This window comes from Zophobas morio, unplaced genomic scaffold (genome assembly GCF_036711695.1).
Source record: "Zophobas morio isolate AGI-343-1 ecotype UQ-CSIRO unplaced genomic scaffold, CSIRO_AGI_Zmor_V1 ptg000259l, whole genome shotgun sequence".
NCBI lineage: Eukaryota > Metazoa > Arthropoda > Insecta > Coleoptera > Tenebrionidae > Zophobas > Zophobas morio.
Window position 1 is genome coordinate 332,024 of NW_026972363.1, and position 22,675 is coordinate 354,698.

A 22,675-nucleotide genomic window follows, 5' to 3' on the forward strand; every position below is an offset into this window, starting at 1 on the left:
AGTCAGACTTGTAGGATTGTAACTTAGAAGATATAGATCAAATAAGACACAGTAGTAGTACATTTTTTATTAATAAAGTGGAACCCTGCTGCGGTTAGTTCACTCTACCACCGCAATGCTGGCGGCGTACTCGCCGGAATGGCTTATGGAAACGCGCAAGTGCTTGATGCCCGCCTGCTCTACAATGCGCTTCGCTTCCTCGTGGCAGACGACGTAGGGACTTCCAGAGGGGCCGGGGAGTATTTCTATTTGCTTCAAGGGAGCCCCCGCGCTCTGCCAGATGTTTTTCGCTTGGACATCGAAGTTGCTGACGGCTTTAACAACGGCTTCTTTGGCGCACCAGCGACCGGTAAAGCTTGAGTGGGGATCGGGCTGAGAGCCGCAGTAGGCAATTTCCTGCGCAGTAAAGTTCCTTTCCAGGAAAAATGCATTTTCGATGTTTAACGAAGTTAAAGGTTCGATATCCAAGCCGACCCCTCTGGGCAACGCCGCATTGAAGCGATTGTCGTTAAACAACTGGGTTCCCTCCGCAAGACTCTCTAGCAGTTGTTGTCGGACTTTTAACGAAGTCATGTGCTGTATTTTTAAATCGGTATCGGGCATTTCCACGACCGTACTCGTGTCATCTGTAAAGATCCACGTGCGCTTCTCTTTAGAGTAGCTCGCCCGGAGAAGAGGGTTCAAATAAACGGCCTTTTCCGTTTTCTTATCGTAAGGCGGCTCTGTCTTTACAGGCACAAAGGGGATCTTGAGCGCGAGAGCATCGTTTATATATTTGTATGCGCGTCCTTCACGTTGGTTTCTGAAGATAAGTAGAATCAGCGCGACAAGTAAAAAAAGAATCGGTAGTGCGGACTCGACCTCTTTGAGCGATAAGCCTCGTAGGCCTCTTTAGACAGACTTCCCAAGACGTAATCAGGATGGATCACGAGAGACTCCCCACCAACTTGCCTAGATATTTATTACAAAATATCAACAGCAACCGCAATTCCTTATCTAGTAAACAACCCGAATCCAAAGCATTGCAGTAGCGCAGCCCTTATCTTATGCGCAGGATAGAGTGTGCGGGAGGGGTACAGTATATAATCAAAATTTTCAAAAGCAGCATCAATATTGTCGGCATTCCGGTTTCCTAGCCAATCAGTATAGAAAGTTAAGCATTCCCTAAAGTCACTCACCAGTCGGAAATGGGAGAATTACCCGGAATAATATTGTATTGCAGGATTTGCAGAATACCATTCAACATGAAGGAACCCGCAGCAGCCTTGGGATGGCCAGTCAAGTACTTCTGAAAAACGCCGGGGCAGACGTGGCCGGGTTCCCTGCCAAGGTGGGCCATTTTGGTTTGCAGAATTTGAGACTCATTGAGGTCGTTCGCTTTAGTGCCTGTCCCATGAAAGGAAACAACGCCAATATCGTCCACAGTCAGATTGTAAACACTCAGTGCGCCTGCGGGGAAGAGAGCGCAGTGTAAATAGTGAGCAGGCAGCCACCACCCGCTGCACAGACCTTTTAAGGGCGATATGCGAGGATCTTTATGGTAAAATTCGTGGCCGTAGTAGCGAATCAAGGCCTTCAGTTTTCTCTGCGAGTCGCTACGTAACTCATTTACGTGCAGATCATACGATAGTGTATCCGATTTACAAACTTCCTTTGCTTTCTGCAGTAAATAGGCAAGCGGGGTAGACATTTTTACAAAATAGGCCCACTACCTGTATCGCCTCGTGAAGTTGTTTGTCGATGATCGCGCTTTGAGCCTGTATCTGCTGCTGGCGGTAGGCAAAGTTCAGAAGCATCGGCTCGAGGGAAGTTGGCGAGGTGATCTCCCGTGCAGTCGTTAAAATTCCTGCAAAATGTAGCTATTAGCATCCTGTCCAACGACATAAGAAAGAAAAGACCCTGGCCGGGGGCAGGTAGGGAGCGGCCCTCCTTATCCGTTGCTGTGCACACGTGAGCTATAATGCCGTAAATGGGTAATCCCATTTTTATGGCAAGAGATGCGGACACTAAAATTTGATTTCCAGCGCCTGTCCGCCACAAACGTTATGCTAATGTCGTAAATAAAAAGTAACAAGGGTGCCTTGTGCTTCCATAAAACCGGCGCGAGAGCTAGTGGCTGGCCTCGACATCTCACGTGGCGTCCTACCCATTTTAAATTCCTCAGTACTGCTACTTGAGGCTCGCATTTGTGCGAATTCGTAGGACCCTGAAAATTTTGTGGAAAGAACAGAAATTTATGCGTTATTCACTGGCCCAACCAGACTCCTGAAAGTCATCGCATCCGCCCACAATGACTACTTTAGCCTTCTTAGTTAAAATGGTCTCCACGCCCACTTCAAGGGATACGACGGAGGTGGCGCATGCACCGACAGGAGCCTATCATTAGTAAGTGTTGAGAGAAGTCAGAAAAAGTGCAGCACTGCAAAAAACTAAACTACAAATAATTGTACCTTGATAGGGCCAGAAGAGCTCAGGAGTAACATGTTGACCCATGCTGCCAATGAATTAACAAATGTTTCTTGTAAAATATCGCCTTTTGCAAAGTAATGAGCGTATAAAAGAGTGCAGTACTTTATTACAAACTTTGGATCGAAAGAGGATCCATGCACCTCTCCTTATAAACCCGCACACTGGACTTAACTCCGCCCACGCTGCTGCCCGTCACATTGCCGACTTCGGAGACGTGCACGTATTCGTAAAGTTCGTACGGGTCAGTAATTCCGCTGCACACGAGAGCTTCAACCGTAGAAACCAAGTTGTACTAGAGTACCACGTGACAGCATGAGTAAGAGTCGTAGAGGAAAGTGGTAGAAGAAACCAGAGTCACAGGATCGAATCGATCGACAAGGTCGGACGGCACACCGTAACGCCGGGCGTCCCAACCCGTCGGGATCTGGCCTGCCACCACTCTGTCGAATCGGAGTGCTTTGGGGATGTAAAGCTGGCAACCCTTCTTGAAAACTACCGACCAGCTACCCTCCTGATTCAGAAAGATATCGACTTTCTCTAGCGCCGTAAAAAGGAAATTCCATATACAATGAGAACAAAATTCCACAAAGTATGTGTAGTAAAAAGACCGCCATGTTCAAGTAAATACTGCTCGGCCTCCTCTTTTGAGCAGTCTACAGGGCCAAGTTCCCGCTCAATGACAATCTGCTGGATAAACTGTTTGCGTTCAGGGTTGTACCCTTCGAAGAGCTCAGGCTCGATCAACCGAATCCCTTCACGAGACATAAGATTCCAATGGCAGGGACCCCCTTAAAAAGACCACCTGCATGGGAGAGAATTCTGTCCTCAAACTTCTCCTTAACCTCGTAATCGCCAACGGGAGTATTTTTTTCAGTGTCTACCCAACCAGAGTAGTCTTTGCCCTCAAGCAGGCCATTGTGGTATTTAATAAAGCCCATCATCCACGCCCTTTATTGAATAGCATTTACAAGTTGTTTCACAACCCCAACAGTATTTCTCTACATTTCAACGCAGCCTTCCAGAGAAAACTCGCCAAAAGCCTCCATGTCCCAACGTGTACGCGAGCTTCCCCAGGGTCCCACTTCGCCATAACCCGTCACAACCACAACACTGTCTGCCAATAGAGGGAGGTTTGGAAAAACGAGCAAAATAGTAAGGAAGCGGAAAAACCCAAGTCCAAAGTAAAATTTGGAGTTGCAAATTCGTTCTGCAGGCTTTCCCAGTCGAGCAAGCGTGGAAATTCAATTTTTATATTAGCCAGTCTATTGGTTGTGGTCTCTAAAAGTTCCTCAGTATTGGTCATAACCCCATTTTTTTCTAAAAGGAGCAATGTTGCTTAGTGAGGGTATTTCGGTCCAACGAGGTAGTACCTTTTTCCTTCTCCCTGTGCAGCGCTGATAATATGGATGACTGTTCTGCGATATGCCGCCGAATTTGCTTCATTTTAAGGTCAAAATCAGGAACTCGAAGTATTCCGCCTATACATAAAGGCTAAGCACTACGTGTTATGCAGAGAACTAATTATATAACCAACCGGAGATGTCCGCCAAAACGGGAGAGCGAGATACTCTGGTCACTAAGTCCTCGTTCATCAGCGACAGCAGGGACAACACAATCTCTTGTGTCGAAAAAGTGCGAGCTCCAAGGGACTCGACTCCCTCAGAGACAATATTGTTGCTTTGCGTCAACGTGGTGCCTCTAGTCCAGCCAATGCAAGCGCCGACAAGTGCAAAGTACTGAGCCCAATCCTCTGTCCTCCATTTTCTCAGCACGCTTTCAAGGCCGAGCTTCGACTCCGAATAAAGACCATCAAAGCCGAAAATGCCTGCAGAGTAGGCAATAAGTGAGGTTTATGAGGGTTTGCACCAGCAATTAGCTACCATGGTTAGGAGACAAAGGAAGAAAGACGGTAGACGGATGGGAATCCATGCCCCTCTGACATTTCTTTATTTTAATTTCACCAAGAAGACGAAGCGTGTTAGTTAACATGACTCGATGAGCCAACTCTGAACCACAAATAGTTGTGGATGCACACGAGGCCAGAGTAGTAAAAGTAACTGCGGTTACCGGATTTATCATCAATATTATCGATGGACCGCCCATACTCGGGAATAGCTGCGAAGGGGAACACAAAGTCCGGGTCGGCATCTAATTCGTCGTAGATGAACGCAACAAGACTCTTCACGTCCTGTAGGGAGGCTTGGTTAAACGGGAGCAGCGTCAAAGAGCTTCCCTGCCCTGAAAAAAAAATATAAGTCGTGCAGAAAACTGCAAGGAAAAGAAGCCTCCACCTCCATGCCGTTCGTACTTGTGGCGGAACCTGTCCGTGGTTGGCTGGCTATAGGAGCTTGTGGTCACAATGACATTCCCGCCTGCTTCAAGCAGAGCATCGAGCAGAGCATCGCCGATGGAACCTGCAAGCCGTGAAATGGCAGGTAAAGCAGGGAAAGGGAGTCCGTCCTGTAAGTGGCTGACCTTTTCCACAACCAGTTACAAGGACGACTTTGTCTCTCAAGCAGAGTCCATAACTATTAAGGCTCGTCATGGAAGTGAAGGCCGCACTAGTCAAGTCTTTGTCGTAGCGCCACCCACATGGGCCCTGCGGCGAATACAACCGTACCGTCAGGGGGTCGTATAAAGCATGCATACTACTACTTGTTCTTGCAAGTTCAGGAGGGGAGCGGCCTCCTCAGATGCACAAAGGAACCCTCCAGAATTCTTATGAAGTGGGGAAAAAGTAAGATTAATCAGAAACGGCAAGATTCGGTGGCCTCTCTTACGAAAGGCAGACGGATTTCATCACAAAAATCCAGCGAGCGAGGGGCCTCCGAGTATACGGGTTTTCCTTTATAGTTAAAGAGAGTCTGCGGCTTCAGCGAGGTCTGAAGGGTGAGCAGATGACTCAACGGCAAGCCAATGAATCGCCAAGGAAGGCGTACCACTGCCACTTTGAGAACCGGCTGCTTGGCGCTTGCAGCTGCTTGCTGGAGAACTAAACTGGGATCCTGCGAAAGCACGTGCTGACAAAACCACTGGCCGGCATTGGTCTTCAAGAATCTGGCAAGGTCTTTCAGAAGAGCTGGAGTCAACCTACGGGCGACATAAAGTCTGGTAATTCCAAAACGAAGCCGAGTAATGCATGCCTGCATCTGCTAATTTTGTTCCACACAAGCAAAATGGATGCATTTTTTTCTTGAATGTTTAAGGAGCTTTCAGGAGGTATAGCTAAGAAAATATATGGAGAGAGCGGACCAGCAGCTGGGGTTCATCAGACCTTTGCTCAAACGCACGCATTCGTTCTGAAGCTCATAGAACTCCTGCCGAGCCCAGTTCCAATAGCTGTCGTATCTTCTTATTTTTTCCTTACTGAAAAGCCCTTGGATCCCTTCAATATAAGCTCTGCCGTGTTCTAATAAAGAAAGTTAAGGAAAAAATAAACATAACAGTCACGTGAAGGAAGTACCCATATCGAGAGCGGCCCGTTCGTCTGCCAATTTGTTGAGCTCTTCTTGAAGCGTATTGATTATTTTATAATGTTCTCTTCCCGTTCGGCCAAAAAACCGTTGAATGGCGGCCATATGGTCTTCCCAAATGGCGCGATGGCTTTTTGCGTCCTCACGGTATCCGTTTGGCGTACGCAAGTCTTGATAGAAGTAATGTAACGAACAGGCGAGAAAAGACAACAAATTCCAACCAGCAGGCGCGATGTGTGGCGCAAACGGAGCAACGGGAATCGTAACATTATAAACAGATGAGTACGTTTTCACAGTCGCGTCTAGCCAATTAGCTACGTCCAAACTAGTAACGAGCCTCTCAGTAGGCTCTAAAGTTAGCGCGAACAGCAGGAGTTGGTTGGTCATTCCGGGCCCGAAGCCGTACTTTTCTGAAGCGACGTGTCACAAGGAACTAGAGAGAGTAGCTTAGAATAGTTTACCGGATAGAAGAGCCCTCGTAGAGCTCATATTATGACCAGCGGGAAACTTGGAAGTAAAAAGACGCTCGAAAAGCAACTTGAGCTTACGCCCGAAGGGTTTGTAGTTCTCTACGCTGTGGTTGGTGGAGTTGAGCCCACACAGTCATTTCATTGAAACAAAAAAAACCTCTTAGCAAGGATCGCAAGCGGCACGCTTTCCAGGTCGCTGGAATCCCGGAAGGAGCGGCCAAATTCTGCCTCAATGTCGCTGAGAAGTTCGTTCTGAAGGGCCGAGCGGCCACCAGACATCATCTGGATTGTGCTGGAAGGCGATACTTCGTTGAGCTGGTAATGTAACGGAAGTGAAGCAAGTGATTGGAGAAATTCTTATATCTATATAGACCTTTTTCCTAAGTTTCAAGGCGACCAGTGTTCGGATGCACTCCAATGGCGAGACTTCAGAGTCCGGTATAGAAGCAGCTTCTGGAGAGAAGAAAGCAATATCATGCTTTAGCCTCCACGGGCTTTCCAACGTGACTACCAAGTGGGGACACAAACGAAGAGGGAGTCCCAAGAACAGTAGTTGGCGCTTGACCTTCTAGGACCACACGCTTGCGTAGCCCAAGTTTTAAAGCTTAACAAAGTTTGAAGTTAGTGACTCTTTTTATATTAAACAAGAAACACTTCAACGGTATAAGCTGCAGCCCGCCAATTTTTTAAAAAAAATGCACGAGACTTAGTGACTCACCGCAGTCATCAATAAGCTGGTAAGCAGCAGTATCATCTTTTAAGCGGGCGCTGGGTTCGGACCACAAAATCTTGGCAAGGAAGTACAAGAAAGCCGTGAGAAACACAAGCGGCCAGCAACCTGAACCACGAGATTATCGGCGCAGCTTTCCCGCAAGCCGTACTCCACGCTAAGATAGTCATACATTTTTTGCACGGAAAGGCCAGCGGGAAATTTTAATGAAAAAAGCCGGGAAACTCTATTTTTCAAAATCTTCCCGAAAGTTCCCGAAAATGAGCCTTTCAAAAATACACTTAAAATAAAGAAAACGAAAACTAATTAAGTTAAAACCGGCCAGTCGTGTGTCGAGCTCGCTAAGTGGTATATCTTCCAGACCTTCAATAGGAGTGGACAAAGAAAGTTCTGCGCTCAGGTCACCCTTCACGAGGGTAAGCATCGGAACAATTTAAAACAGGTGTGATTAAAGGCAACCAAAATCTCGTTCTGGACGGTGCTGTTCCCGCCGGAGAGACTTTTGATGGAACTGCTCATATCGATGTCCTCCGGCCGCCTTTTAATTTTTGCAGCGACCAACGTCTTGAGGAGAGTACTCAGCGCTAATGGAAGTGCGGGCGAAGAAATAGGCGGAGCAGGCTGGAGTGGTAGAGAGGGCTGCGCCACAGACCATTCAGACAATAAAGACGAACAGTTGAGTCTTTTAGTCACAAGAAACCGGCCTTTTTGGTTGGGAGGGGGGGGTCCATCTTCTCAGTGGCGATGCCTTCATCTGTAGGGGCAGGCGCAAAGTTGTAATAGATGAGATGGGCATCTTTCTCCACGGACAAGACGGCTCTCTTCCTCAACGCCACTTTGTCCCCTTCGACGTACTTTAAGTTTATTGTTCTTCTAGCCATTCCTGTAAGATACAAAAGAAGCAGTAAAAACCAGAGTTTTGGTATACAACAAAAACAAAGAAGTACCCGAAAGCACCGGGTCAGGTCCAACCTCAATGAAGCGCTCAATGTTTTTAACGCCTTAAAGGGCCATGTATAAAGACATGAGGAAGGAGGAGAACAAACTTACCAAAAAAAAAGTCCTGAGTTTTTATCCACTGCACCGGAGAAGCGAACTGATAGGCCAGAAGTTCGACCAACATGCAATAACCCACGCGCTGTCTGTCAGCCGTTGACATACGTCCGCTCTGCATAAGTGCTCTAGCAGTGGCCAGCTCTGGGTTGTTGCCGGTGGCCTTCAAGACCTACAGAAAAGCAAAATGGTAAAAAACAAAAAGTAAAAGGGCAGCACACAGGGCTCGTGTTAACTGCTTCAAGGAATGAAGTGGTCAATTCAAAAGGCAGAGCGACTAAGTTGGGCACATATCGGCCGAGCAGAAGGTCAAAGTTGACCTCCTCTCGAAGATGCAACTTCAAACACGACCGAAAGGAACCGACCCCATTCAACAGAAAGCGTGAGTGGAAGGGAACGTCCAACCCAGCTAGCGGGATGGTGGCCACTCCTCGTTCCAGCGGTGTCCGACCAGGCTGCATTGGAGAAATGGAGGGACGTCAATACAAAGCGGAAAGCATTGAGCTATAAAGAAGACCAGGCTACGTATGGCAGTCAGGTGAGTGGCGACAAGTTCATGCAGCAGCGAATCGGTGGGGACCTCCGCCACACACAAGCAGTTTCGCTTGAGATGATTTAAGACGTTAGTAAGAGTGGCCAGCGCTGCCGTGTGGCCTATTTCACAACACAGTGAGGCTGGACAGGGTCTCTAGAAAAGCTATGGCAAATGAACCTGCCACGACGTACTGCCAGTTCTCAACATTGTGATTCACAATATCTAAGAGAAACCCCGAAGCCTCCGAAATGATGCCGCAAACATAACTCAGACGATTTTTATTAAAAAAGGAGCCAACAAGACTGGGATTGACTGCCAACATTCCTACAGCGAGGCTGTCAGGGGGCCACCAGCAATGGAAAAGCACACAAACTATACCGAATTTAGAGAAACCATCCGAATCTCTCTTAACAGAAGAGCGCATGGTCATGCCTACCACCACGAGGTGTATTAGATATAAAGAGTCGTTGCTAAGAATCGAGCAAAACCTCTATAAAACACAACGTCCATCAGCGAGTCGTAGGGGAAAAAATTCCCAAAGGCTGCCAGAGCAGCAAACTCGCCAAGACTATGGCCAGCAAAAAACGCATCTTTAACCACATGAAGAAAAAAACCGAATAAGTCTCGGCGAAGAAAGTTATATAGTAACGAACCCGTGGGAACAAGGCCATGTGCCTTCATGTCCTCGAATGCTGCTAGCTCGTACAAGACCATGGCGGGCTGCGTGAATTGTGTCGCTGACAGAAGTCCCATGGGGTGCGTGAAAGTGTACAACGGCGTGTGCTCAGTAATGCTCGGGAAAAGTGGAAGAGTCTTCAAATGCCCTATAGGACGCCGCGAGGGTTGGAGATGAGCCAGGGTTACGTAAGCAGCCAATACCATCGTCGTCATAAGAGTCGCAGGTCAATGACATGTACAACGCCCGAATCCGATTTCCCTTCGTCCCGCCGAAGTGCACGCGGTAAGTTTTAGGATCCTTCCGCACCTTGAAGATTGGTCTTAAATAAACGGTGGAAAAAAACAAGAATGTGGAAAGGGAGGTATACGATATCTATAATGGAAAAGCCATAGTGGTCGCGAAAGTAGCGATCAGCAGCGTCCCAGACTTTTTTGGCGTGCGGCGACTTCTCGTATAAGTCCATGCCCATGCCCTTTCTTTGAGCTCCCTGGCCGGTGAAAACAAAAGCTGTAGTTGGCTGCTCTACCCCGGCTGCCCCTCGCAGGACAAGAACGCCTATCAACATCAGATTTATACACACCCAAACGAGGATGCTCACAGGATAAATACCATTCTGATTGGCAGCCTCCAAACGAATAACCATGTGGCCATTTGCCATGGCCACATGGGTCAGTTTGACTTTAAGCTGGTCCCCGGGTAGCACCATCCCTTCATAAAAAGCACAGACCGATTATAGGCGCATGCAGTACTAATAGCAACGGTCGTGCCTACCCAAAAACTGAACGTCGTAACTAACGATCCTGGATGCTTGCCCATTGGCGACTATCATCTCTATCACGTGCCGACACGCGGTGGAAGTCCAATGACCATGAACAATCAGACCGGAGAGGTCTGAAAGACTGGCTAAGTACGGATTCACGTGAATGGGGTTAGTGTCGCCAGATGCCAACGCGTATCCTGCATTCCCGAAAAAACCGTAAGTTTCTTGGTGGTGTCCTGCTACAATGCCGCCTGACCTCTACAGTCCACCGGCGCCACGAGGTTTGCAAGAGGGGAGGAGTTGTCCAAAAGAGAGTACTCGCCACCCGCAAGGGCGACTTCCTCTTCACAGTTTCTGCCATGCCGAGATAAATAACTGGATACAAATAAGTTGAAAAACTGATAAGCTACAAAAAAACACATCCTTTACTCACCCAAAAACTGCATTCACCATCACGTTTTCCTCTTTATAAACCACGTGACCAACCAATTTTGTGGGATGCATGAAAGTCTTTAGGGTCACTGTTCCTGTTGTTTCGTAGCTCCGCTTGTTACCTTCTCCGCGCTGCACGGTGGACAGCTCGAAGACCAGCACGTCTCCGGCTTGGACTAAATCCAAAAAGGAATCCATGAGAGCCACTCTTACGCCCACGAGGCGTAGGTCTAACCCTCATAACCGTCTGCCCAATGAGCCCAGGGTTTAGCCGCCAGAACTGCTGCAGCCTCCTTGGAGATCAGCTGTACCTCGTAAACCGGCCCGTTCTTCTTTTCAAATGATGGCAGACGAGAGTGTGCGGACACAGCAGTTCCTGTGGCAAATGGATTGGTCATTAACTAGGAAAAACAACCAATGGGTAAGAAGTAAACCGTCACCTCTGTACATGAACTCGGAACGGAGTTGCAGCACAATCTTATTACGATGTTGGCTCCGAAGAAGAGCGGAAATGTCCAGAGTGATGTCGCCGTGAATGCCTTGTTGAACTTTATAAATTTCGGCGGTAGTTTCGATGGTGTCGCCTTTACCGTATAAAAGATCAGTGCAAAAGTTTAATGAAACCAACAAACATTACCAGCAACAAGCGCTGGAAGCACAGTTTCCCGTTTAAAAAAATCCGACAAATGGAGCTACACAAAAAAAAAGTCTCCTAATACGTGAAACAGCACCATGTGTCCATCAAAGAGACCATGTGAGTAAGATCGGCATCGATATCCAAAGACAAAAGCGCGAGCGTATAGGCTTCCCATGCAACCACAAAGCCGAAGTCGATGGGCGCCGCGGAGGTTGCCTGGGTAAAGTTTACCAATGCGAACCGTTTTGTTCGTGGTCACAATATAACGACGAATGGGCACACCTCTGGTAAAGCTCCGGTAGCCCTAACAAAGGCGTCGATCTTCTCCTGCGTTATCTGCGCAGAACCGTCAAAGTCATGAGTGGATATGACCAATGAAAGGAAACCTTCATTAAAATACCTGATAAGTGCACATGACTTTTGAAGCAAAGTAATCTTCACTCAAGTCGGCTTTATAGACTTTATAAAAAATACATGAGGCAGTCAACCCAAGAAAAAAGAAGCAGGGAAAACTTTCTCGCACTGCAGACAACGGTCGTCCAAGCCATAGCATGGAGTAGAAGTCAGCGATACGCGCGTTTTTGCCCGCAACGATCTCATGAAGGACGGCATTGCCACAAACCGGGGCATATTTAAAGTGTAGTTTCAAAGAAGAACTTCTTTTAGCTAAAAGAGTTTATAGAGCCAAGAGGTGCTACATTAGCACGGCAAGTTTGTACCTGGGGAACCAATAAGAGGGCCATAACACTCGCACAACTCATTGAAAACAACGTGCATAACCTCTTCATTCTCATCGTAGACGACAGTGAAGACAGGAGCGCTTTTTTCTGTGAAGCCATCAGCAGTGTACAGAAATAAGAGAGAAGTCAACGAGTACCCCGCCAGGCCGCCCCAAGTTGGCCGTCAAACAACTCTACGCTCTTAGGCAGGGCATTACCAGCAAACTTAATAATGACTGTCAGCTCTAATAGATGACCAATAGGAAGTGTTTAAAGCCTTCCAAAAAAAAGGAAGACTAGCAAACCTGGGCGGGGAGCAAAGAGCTCTGCTACGTAGTTGGGAATTCTGCGCGTTTGTCTGACAATATCCGGATTCAAGAGCAGCACGCTTAACCATGTGTGCGCTGCACCACTCCAACTATTGATTTCTAAGGCAAGAAAGTTCAGCCATTCAACAAGAGGTAGATCCTGGCGGATAAGATAAATAAAACCAATAGCAAACGTATAAGCGCAATGCAAGTACTTCGGTGGAGCGTGCGGGAAATGTGAAGCTAATAAAATCAGCACCGCGAGAAGTATTGAAAGTGCGGTTTATGGGCTGAAGAGGCGGTTTGGCTATGGGAGTCCCCCCCAGAAGTTGGACAACACTACTCTTATAGGATGACTTGCTTTGAGCAGCCAATGCAATGAGTCCCTGGTATATTTCATCAAGAATCTCTTTGACAGGTTGGTCGGGGACGCGACTATACCTCGCTGGTGCACATAAACAAGGATATTAAAAGTAAATCTCCAAGCAAGCAGAGTACATATGCACCTGCCACGGGCCCCTGTAAGATGCAGACGCGCTCTACATCTTCACCGAAAACGCACTCAAGATTTTCGGACTGCCACAAACTGTCCTTTTTATAATGAAACTTGAAATCTTCATCAATTACCGGAATGAAGGGAACTGGTTTCTGGCCTAAAGCGTGCTAGTGGATTAGCGTATACAACTAAGCAGCCACTCAGGTTGGAGCACCTCGTCTTTTAACCAATGCTAGAAAAAAATCTACATCCTGCGGGTTTATTAATTGCACATCCGCCAATGGAATGTTCGCCAGGAGTCCCAAGACATTTTGCAGTAATATGGATTCGTTATCTGGACAAAGATAATAGTGTGTAAGTAAAGTAAACAATAAATTTAAGGGCGCAGACATTCGTTTCTCTTTAGCAGGGCCAAAACTTGCGCAGTGTCCACATGACCGCCCAAACGATTCGCTGTTCTGCATATCATGTCGACCACTATAGAGACGTAGGACGGATGGATCCAGCGTTGTTTACTCGGGACGTATAAAAGCTCGAGAAGTCTAAGAATGACCTAACAGCAACCGAATAAGAAACGCTATAGGATGAAGAGAGAAGCAGCAAGTTCACCTCCGAGTAGGTCATCTGGTCGACATCCACTACACTCCCGTCCTTTTTCTTGCCGAAGTAAACTTTGTGTCCGTCCTTATTCAATCGGGATATCACATATTCTTTTTTGTCCAAAAGAATCTTTAGCTGGTCCTGAAGTAAAAGCAAAGGTAGAACAAGTCAAGAGAGCTGCAAGACAAAAAAATGTTACCTTCTTAGGTAGAGCAAATACGGTGTCGTCCAATTCCTTCCAGAGAAGGACTGCGCGGGTGGCGACTTTGTGTATGGGTTCGCCAAGTTCCGATAAAACCGTGGTAATGCCGCCCACAACTTCCTTATAGGATCTTCCAAAAAAGGAAATAAACCCAAAAGAACAAAGATAGTGATAAGCAAGGCGAGCCGTACTTCTCCCAATCACTTTCAACGGCAGAGTCAAGACCTTCGCACTTGTATGCAAGATACTCTTTGACTGCCGCGGAGGTTTTAGCCTCCTTTGCCACCATTACACGCGACGCCAAGAGGACGCCTGCGAAGAGGCGCAAGGGTTATTAGAGAGGCAGCATAAGCAGTGCACTATGCCTAAAATCCACCGTCAAAAGGCATGGGAGGGCACTCGTACCGTTTGCTCCAATCACCTGTTAAGTAAGGGTACGAACCAGTAGCGTCACCAAACCCGCTACCAGCCACAAGGACCACATTTTTCTTAATATTAGGATGAATTTAGCTCAATAGCTAATAAAAGAGCAAAAAACAGCATATGCACCGCTTTCCTGATCTCTTTATAGGTAATTAATATCGGCTGGTGGAAATCTTCGAAGCTGTGGTGCCCTCCGCCTCTTCCACCTGAAAAGAGCATGGTAAGTGCCTATCAGAATCAACTCTCTGAATATTATCGACCAGTCCACTGAAGCATAATCGGCATTTCCGGGTGGGCAAGGGCAATATTAACAACTTGACGGATGCTGCTGGCCGTCCCTATATAAGTGAGTCACAGATTATATATGCAGAAACTATAATTAAGCCAACTCACCAGGTTTGAAGGCCACGTGTCTAAGTCCCACTTTCTGGCACTGCTCGAGTATCTCACTGGCGTTTTCGGGACTGGGCACCCCAGCAGCAATACAAATGCCTTCGATGGGATAATTCTCCCTTTTCATTTGCTTTGCAAAATGCAGCAGTCAATATACATAATAAAATTAGCCAATCAAAGGGCTTACCAAAACCAAAGGAAACTGGAAGCTCCATTGCTTGATATTCAAATATAAAATGTTTACCGTAACCATCGTGCCTATTAACAAAAGTTTGTTAAGATACGGCAACAGCAAGAGCAGAACACCAACCGTGAGGAGTCGACTCCAGTACTTCTTCTATTTCGGTTTTTAACGACTCACGGCTGAGGTGACCGCCTCCAGCCAGTTCCACGTGGTAGCCGGCATCAGTGCAAGCTGCCACAAACTGTGCATTCACTGTGGTTGGAGTCATTCCTGCTACCATGATGGGCGGTTTTCCTTAAAAAAAGCATATTAGATAGTTCATTTCCTAAGTCTCGCAAAATTAAAAAAAGTCGCATGAAAAATGGATAAAGGAACCCAAAAGTTGGCTCATTTTGGTGTGAAGATGGTGAACACCACCATTTTCCAGTTTTACGAGTTTAGGCGCGTATTCCTGCTTCCAGTTTACGGGTAGAGGCAGCTGGCGAAGACTAAAAATATCCTTCCGCGCTAAAAAAACCGATCAAAGAGAGAACGGAGAAAAGGAGAAAGGAAAGACGCCTCTTACATAAAAATTCAGAATTGATAGAAGACTCCGCACTCATTATAACAACACAAGCGCCATCCCCATATTTCCTGCGGGAAATAATAGCACCAATGCCAGCAAGCCCGCCAGGGCCAAAGTCAAAGATATGCGTCGCTGTTTTTCAAAGTCGAAAAAAAAATTAGTTTGCAACATTTGACAGGTGTCTATTCACCAACCCGTGACCGAAGTTGCTTTCGGCCAATTTACGGGGCAAACCGAAATTAGACGGACAAGCTCTTTGGACAAGTCCGCTGAGCCACGCAGATCGGTACCATCTTCGGTACTGTATACTGGCAGTAGAAGGGATGAGGGCCTGGGTGAGGGAAAGAATCCAATAATAAAAAGCAGTGCCGCTCTTTAAAGCGGATGTACCAATGAAGGCCCTCCCTCTCAATGTCTTGATCCACTAGCCGAACTGCAGGTAGTACGTACGGGGAGTGGAAAGGAAGCTGGCAGGGTAGGTATTTGGCAGTAACCTTAGCCCTACGCTGAGAGAAGGGCATCTAAAAAGGAAGCAAGGATCTACTAACGCATGCAGGCGGAGCAGCTATATATATGCTACTCTGTGGAAGCCGCTTTCGTCCACCGTAAGAAGCTCTTCAATAGAGGCAAGGAACCCGTGGAGCAATTGGGGATGGCCAGAGAGAACAACAGACATTGGCCCGTTTATTAAGGAGAGGTATATTCGATGAGTTTCCGGCAGATGAGCATTAATCTCCCTCAACCGGCGTTCTACGTCGGCCACAGGAAGGTTCATTATGGCTAGCATGGGAGTGGGCTCTGAAAGATGCTACGAGCGAGGGGGCTAAACGAAACTTATTTGCATATACAAAGGCCAATGCTTACCTGCAATGCGCTGCCTAATGAAGCGGGAGGGGTTTTGGGAGGCGGGTAGACCTGGCGACCCCTAAAGCCAATCCAAAACAAGAGCTTAAGCACTCTAAAGGAGTTGGTGTGAAAATCTTCCAAAGTAGCAGAGGAACCCACGGCCACAGCGGAGGCAAGCCCCTGGCTGTGACCTTCATAAAAAGTCAAAAGAAAAAGTTAAAGGCTTCTTCCTTACGCCAAGCTTATTTTTAACCAGTTAAACCGAGAGTGTGTTTAAGCATTTCACCAGGAGAAATGTTTAAAAGTTTGATGAACAAGTAGTAATTGGCGAGCTGCACGAGAGCGATCAGCGGAGCGCTCACAAAGCAGGTAGTTAAATAGTCCTCAGAGGGAAGGCTAAGAGGATCGGTAAGCCATCTGTAGAGTAGATCGCGTATAAAGTGCTGGTCTCTGGATGTGTGCAGAGAAGTACTTGAAAACATCCATTCCCCGCGAAAAAAAACCAAGCGGCTCAACTTCAGGTTGCCGGGAACACGCCAATAAAACATGGCACATGTCTTCTATAAACGAGCGCGTCACCGGGTAATAAGTGTATACTTGTCGCAGTTCCTCAATAAGGCCCTGCACGCCTTGACCACCAAAAACACTAAAGAGAGTGCTCTAGAAAGTAAATGATTCAGTAAGCAACAACTATGACTGTTATTATTAATCCCACCTCGCCTCGAGAAAGAGACTCGAAAAAAGTACTGCTTGCGTACAAATGAGGAATTCGGTCGGTCTTTGATATATAATTGTTTTCAAGCAAAACTTGATAAACTTTATTACAAGTGTTTAAAACTTTCAAGCGATTGTGTGCATCCAGCTCAGAAAGTGCCTAGAAAACCAAGAAGTAATTACTTAACTATCAATAAATAAGGAAGACTCTTACAGAATAAAAACCACGAGAATTTGGATCAAAAAGCAGCAAAAATTGTTCATAAACTTCTTTTAAAGAATCAAGAAAACACGAATTTGTGTCAGGAAAGTTCACTAAAAACTGCAAAAATAGTTGACAAAGTTCAAGCTCCGAAGAAATTTCCTATTAATTAAAAAATAATACATAAAAATTTTTAAATGAAATAAAATTGAAAATTTATTATTAAGTATCCGTTCTAAAAAAGCCAAAAAATAATATAGTTAAAAGCACTATGCATAAAGGATAACCAAAAGCAAGCAACTAAATTTATATATATAAATGAGTGAGACGTAAACAAACAACTCAAGTAAATTTAATAAACCTCTTCCTCAAGAACAGAAAAGTCTTTTGACAACTGATCTAAAGTAAACCAAACGCTATCGGAAACGGGAAATTTAACTTCTAGTTGCTTACAAGTTAACTTAAAAAAACGGGGAAGATCTAAAACGGCTTTAACAAAAGAAATAATCATTAAAAACGTATATAAAAGCGAAGCTATCAAATATAATTACGGGAGGAAGCCGTGCACATCATAGCACCGATAAAATCTGTGATGACTAACACGCGTAAAACTATATTTATAGAGCTCTTCTCGCACCATGAAATGGTTTTGACGAAATTATCCAATCATAATCATTAAAGCACCGGTTTTTTGAGGTGAGGATAGTTAAACAGCTCTACTTAACTAATGGAAATGTAGGCATAATCATGGTCTTATTAATAAACCTCAGAAGCTTATTTTTATCAAAAACAAGATTTCTGATTAAAGCTGATAATTACTCAGTAATCACGTATTTAGATAACCTTGACATATAAATTAAAAAGGTATTAAATCTTAAAGGTTAAAGGGTTCCGTTTAAGCGTATAGTTCCATCTTCCATAAATTTTTCTTTAATGTATTTTAAATGGACTTTTTATTTTAAATTTTAACTTGCATAGTTAACCATTAAGTATTAATTATTATTGTAGTTGTACAGTTTTTTCTTTACAAATATCTAGTTTTGATACAAGCCTTATCGTTCTATAAAAAGAGGATATTGAAGTCTAATCAAAAATCCCTCTATGCTGCTTATAGAAATTAATATTTTCTGGGCCTCGTTCGATAAACAAAAATAATCATCAGAATTATATTTACATCTGTTGATTAAATGTATTTTGATAATAATTATGGTGAACTTCTCCTTGTAGTCCACGTATGAGTTTAAGGAAAAATTTATAGCCCTAAAGCTTATATATTAGCGCAACATTAATAAAATTATTAATCCTTTCTTTGATACTTTTAGAAGCTATCCGTGAACACATATCTTTCTTCGTTATAATTATCCTATAATTTACACTAATAAAAATTAAGCCCTCGTTTACTATGGAGCTTCCTTGAGGGCTATACAAGTTAATACGCTTGTTGTAATGCAAATCAATTTAATTTGCAGTACACATCTTCAAGTCACCCTTTTTAGTATTTAATTAATATAGTTACGACTAACTTCCGTTAAAGTTATAATAGTGACGCTATCAAAAGACCTCGGCACGAAAGACCTCTAACTCCTTAAAAAACCCGTTCCGTTTAACCCTGGTGTTAATAACGTTGACGTTATCTGCTTCTGTATTACGTTTTACTAAAGAAATTATTAGGATTAAACACCTCATGAAACTCTTAAAACCTTAAGTGTTTCCGATCACTTTTTATGCGATTATATATTTTATTCTTTTCTCAAAAGCGGTAGTTAAAACACCTTTTTATAAACTAAACGCCCGCTTGGATGCCTTTCTGCTCATGATGTTTTCTCAGTCCTGTAAATATTCTAGTCTTCTAGTAAATATTTCTTAATTTTTTTATGATATATCAATAGTTTCCTTTAAATGTAAGTCAAGTTAATTAAACCTACAAGTAATCCACCCCCATTTAGACATTAGAAGTCGCAGTGGGCCTCTCAGACACCTTGGATTTTAAATTTTTTACTTTTATAATAAAATAAAAAATACCCTAAATTTTTGAACACTCGTTGTTTATTGAGATATTAGGATACAGGTCACAATAAACTTTAACTTCTATCTAAATTGAATATTTAGAAAACAAAATAATTTCTAGACCTGTGAGACCCCCTGCGACTACCGTAGGGTTAGGGTCACGGATACACGGGGATAAACACGTCTCCAAAGTAGACATAAGTGAAACGTTGGGAAAGGGATTACATACTTTTAAAACCTAAGTCGTCATAAAAATATTTAAAGAGGCTAAAGGAAGAACTATATAATAACCCCCCCCCCTGCGGACTAGTAAAAAGAAATCGTTTACCCTTTGCGAATAAAAAAAAAGTGGCGCCTTCTTGTCCAACTCTTTCTTTCCAACTGTGCCAAGATTTCCAGGTCAAGAGCTACGCGTCTTGGAATTAAAATATTTCCGAAAACAGCTCAAGAATACCGTGCGATCACAAAGATAATGCACAAGCAAGAATTACAACATTTTACCTATCAATTAACTGAAGTTATTTCTGGAATTTATTGCGAACTCGATAACTCCACCGTCGAGGCGGGCCTGCGCGCGCAAGGCATTACACTCCTCCGAGTGGTACAGATGCACACGAAAGTCACTGTCAATGTCGAGAGGAAGAAGCGTCCGTTACCACTAGTGCTGGTGCATATACCCAGAACGGAGCGATAAAAGCTTTTAGAGATGAAGTTATTCCCCATCTTCATATCAAAATAGAAGAACTTCGAAAAAGTAGTCGCGTTGGCCAAAGCCACCAACTGCCAAACCTTTGGCTACGCTGCAAGCTTTTGCGCGGCGGTACCTCGATGCGTTAAATGCGGGGAGGGTCATTTGGTCGCAAAGTGTACCAAATCACGAGACTCGCCTGCTAGATGGGCGTATTATGGAGAGGCACATCCGCTAATTATCAAGGTTGCAAATATTATCCGCGTAGGGCAGCCAGCCATTCCGCAAAGTTTACTTCATGGCGCCGACTACAAACAATACTGTTATCCCGGGGCTCCCTTTCGCGGCTCGTTTTGAGGATAAAAACTCATCAAAGTTTACACAATACCCTTTATGTTCTAAAAGCCCCTGGCCACGCTTCTACTGTGAAAGCTGAAGAGTCGCAGCCTAAACTACGGCATATGTTAGCGATTTTAACGACGAATTTATCCAGCATGCTTGGATCTGTGAAAGGGCTAAAATCTGTTTGCAGCGGTTTCTAAGTGTAAGATGCATCGCCACATTCGGCTCCTGTTCTGATTGCAAATGGTCTTCAAAATAAGAGACATGAGTGCAGGAGCTTCTACTACGAGAAAGAATTGATGTGTGTGCCATCAACGAGTCGCACCTCCTCCCTAACGTCGTATTTAATTTGTACAACCTTGTCAAGTATCGTCAAGACAGAATTGATGCACGCTGCAGGGGTGTGTCTGCCTTGGTGAAACGGAGTATTCGACATCATTAGATATCTATGCCAGCTCTACAAGGGGTTGAAGCAGTTGGAAGTTCCTTATGTATGACCGACCAGGGGCCCGTGTTGGTAATCGCTCTCTACAAATCCCTTTGATAGCTAGTTTCACCTTCCGATATGGACGCTATCCTTGAGAGGACCTCTTCTGCTGTTTTGTGCGGAGGTCTTAATTGCAAGCACCCTACAAGGTACAGCCGAGTCGCTAACTCGAATGTTCACATCCTTGAAGTCGATGCTGATGAGGCCCGGGCTGTATGTACTAGGTCCACAGCAGCCAACACAAAAAATTACTTGACGACTACAGGCACAATGGGACCTACTGGATATTGCCATACTTAAAGACATACAATCACTCTACGACAATTGAAGCGCTCCACGAGCTGTCCTCCGATCACCTCCTAGTTATTTTCGATTTAGGGATGAAAAGGGCACACCAAAGAACGTTACCCGTATTTTTACCGACTAAGACATATATGCTAATGTCTTAAAAACCATGCTGCCGTCGTGCCCGCCATTACCATCCACGCCCGCTCTGCTGGATGATGCTGGAGCTCTTATTCGAAACCGCACTGAACATGGCTCACACTACCGCCAAGACAATTCGTGAAGTAACGATCGCTCCGATCGCCTGCCTGACGAACTAAAGGTGCTTATCTGCTAAAGTCGACGTCTTATTCGAGTAGTCATTTTTTCGCAGAGGGCCGAAGACAAACTTGCGCTTAATCGACTTTACACGTACATTAGAAAAAGCTAATGACCCATTTTAACAGTAAATGGGATGCCAAGCTGCACTAGATACTAGAATCAGCAGCAGTAGCCGCTCCTCCTTTTGGAAATTTGTTAAAAGGTTTAAAAATCGGGGGCTTGAAACATTACCGCCCTTCGTCAAGGAAATATAGTGACCGAAAGTGATGGAGATAAAGCTATGCTTTTCGCTAATGTTCTTGCTATCCAAAACGTGCCAGCTGCTTGCTATACTGCTAATGATGATGCGTTCCCCGGCCAAGTTTACCCCTCCCCGTTAACTATGAACCACTTAATCTAATTAATGTTGACGAGGTGCAAGCAATTGTCGAAGCGTTAAAGGGATGCTGAAGAAAAAGTCAGTTAATAGGGATGTACTACCTTTACCTCCTTATAAAATCCTCTATGCTCCTTGGCGCCTTTGCGATTCGATGGAAGACGGCGATCGTTATGATGCTCCCAAAAATACTTAAACCTGAATCAGCAACTAGAAAGTACCGACACATTAGCCTAATGTCAGCGACCGAAAAAGTGGGTGGGGCCTTTACCTCGCCGTCTTAAAGAGATGGCTGACGCTCGTAATACTTTATCGGAGTTTCAGTTTGGATTTCGGCAAGGGCGCTCAACGCTCCAGCAGCTCCTCCGCTTAACTTATGAACCACAAGAAGGCAAAAGGCGCTGCCTTCCTTGACGTTGAAGAGGCATTTGATCAAGTTTGGCATGAAGATCTGCTGCACAAACTAGGCTCGTTATCCGTCCCTCATGGTCTTTACCACGTGCTGAAATCATCTCTGAATGGTCGCGTCCTTAGTGCGCGCTTGGAAAATACCCATTCGCCGTTTTGATCTCTGACAGCAGGGGGCCCTCAGGGGACACTTCTCTCACCCCTTTCATTTTCAATTTACATGAGTGACGCGCCCTTACTGTTTGGCGCCGTGATTTGGAAGGTTACTATAAATGCGATGAAGAGCAAAGTTATATTAATTTCAAAGAAATGCTTCTCTTTGTCGATGCCCTTAACCTTAAAAGGCGTGAAGATGCCACGGTGTTCTCAAGCAAAATACTTGGGGATCATTATCAACAATAAAATTTTCTTGGAGGTCTTATGTGGACTATGTAGTGGCGAAGGAAAAGACAGAAAACAAGGAGCTTTATCTTTTACTTAGCGGTAAGAGTAACGTTTCTCTGCGTAACAAACGGCAACTGTATTTGTTTTATACCCAGCCAGCAATGACATAAGCAACTGTCGCTTGGACCTACGACGCCACAGCGAGCTTCGGCACTTCATGTGCGACAGAACATATTGCTGTGTGTTCTGACAAAAGCGCCGTGGTTTGAGTGAAATGAAGCTTCTCACCGAACCTTCAGCTAAACCCTTTACATATTGTATTCCAACGCCACACCGTGGGCCTTATCAAAGGCTCCACAGGCACACTACTCGCCTGCTGGTGAGCGAACTTGTTTACGAGTCTTGGGACGGGGCACATTATTGCCACCCACGTGACGCTCTTGAGAGCTAGTTTTTTTTTTTGTTAATGTAATGTAAAAAGATAAAG

The 22,675-nt window shown here is 45.0% G+C and overlaps 1 protein-coding gene across 1 annotated transcript; it reads right to left on the bottom strand.

The window, feature by feature from the left end:
• Nucleotides 1–52: 52 nt before the first annotated feature.
• Nucleotides 53–17,460, bottom strand: LOC135119385 (uncharacterized). Its single transcript, XM_064043794.1, has 86 exons — nucleotides 17,442–17,460; nucleotides 17,252–17,379; nucleotides 16,690–16,848; nucleotides 16,447–16,634; nucleotides 16,228–16,391; nucleotides 15,993–16,165; nucleotides 15,709–15,936; nucleotides 15,519–15,649; nucleotides 15,323–15,459; nucleotides 15,129–15,260; nucleotides 14,939–15,070; nucleotides 14,690–14,857; nucleotides 14,567–14,637; nucleotides 14,380–14,509; nucleotides 14,247–14,324; nucleotides 14,113–14,192; nucleotides 13,940–14,051; nucleotides 13,755–13,875; nucleotides 13,561–13,693; nucleotides 13,371–13,502; nucleotides 13,152–13,314; nucleotides 12,976–13,095; nucleotides 12,772–12,918; nucleotides 12,481–12,710; nucleotides 12,263–12,425; nucleotides 12,116–12,202; nucleotides 11,958–12,065; nucleotides 11,752–11,904; nucleotides 11,639–11,697; nucleotides 11,521–11,574; nucleotides 11,353–11,454; nucleotides 11,239–11,293; nucleotides 11,042–11,185; nucleotides 10,837–10,977; nucleotides 10,603–10,777; nucleotides 10,426–10,544; nucleotides 10,181–10,366; nucleotides 10,019–10,117; nucleotides 9,777–9,964; nucleotides 9,610–9,715; nucleotides 9,384–9,554; nucleotides 9,219–9,320; nucleotides 9,109–9,162; nucleotides 8,908–9,054; nucleotides 8,713–8,849; nucleotides 8,432–8,650; nucleotides 8,193–8,367; nucleotides 8,090–8,143; nucleotides 7,847–8,025; nucleotides 7,602–7,781; nucleotides 7,461–7,548; nucleotides 7,251–7,408; nucleotides 7,131–7,200; nucleotides 6,924–7,016; nucleotides 6,786–6,865; nucleotides 6,570–6,727; nucleotides 6,404–6,516; nucleotides 6,164–6,352; nucleotides 5,933–6,112; nucleotides 5,744–5,878; nucleotides 5,613–5,694; nucleotides 5,409–5,559; nucleotides 5,250–5,351; nucleotides 5,125–5,187; nucleotides 4,945–5,068; nucleotides 4,761–4,883; nucleotides 4,537–4,707; nucleotides 4,350–4,475; nucleotides 4,004–4,294; nucleotides 3,840–3,947; nucleotides 3,640–3,786; nucleotides 3,472–3,583; nucleotides 3,272–3,417; nucleotides 3,078–3,221; nucleotides 2,819–3,006; nucleotides 2,584–2,761; nucleotides 2,451–2,533; nucleotides 2,259–2,376; nucleotides 2,081–2,206; nucleotides 1,899–2,027; nucleotides 1,713–1,846; nucleotides 1,510–1,660; nucleotides 1,201–1,449; nucleotides 1,009–1,132; nucleotides 862–951; nucleotides 53–802 (listed from the first exon to the last, which is right to left on the bottom strand). The coding sequence occupies exons 1-86, from the start codon at nucleotides 17,458–17,460 to the stop codon at nucleotides 100–102; spliced, it is 12,060 nt and encodes a 4,019-aa protein (XP_063899864.1). The 3' UTR covers nucleotides 53–99.
• Between the last annotated feature and the right edge of the window lie 5,215 nt (nucleotides 17,461–22,675).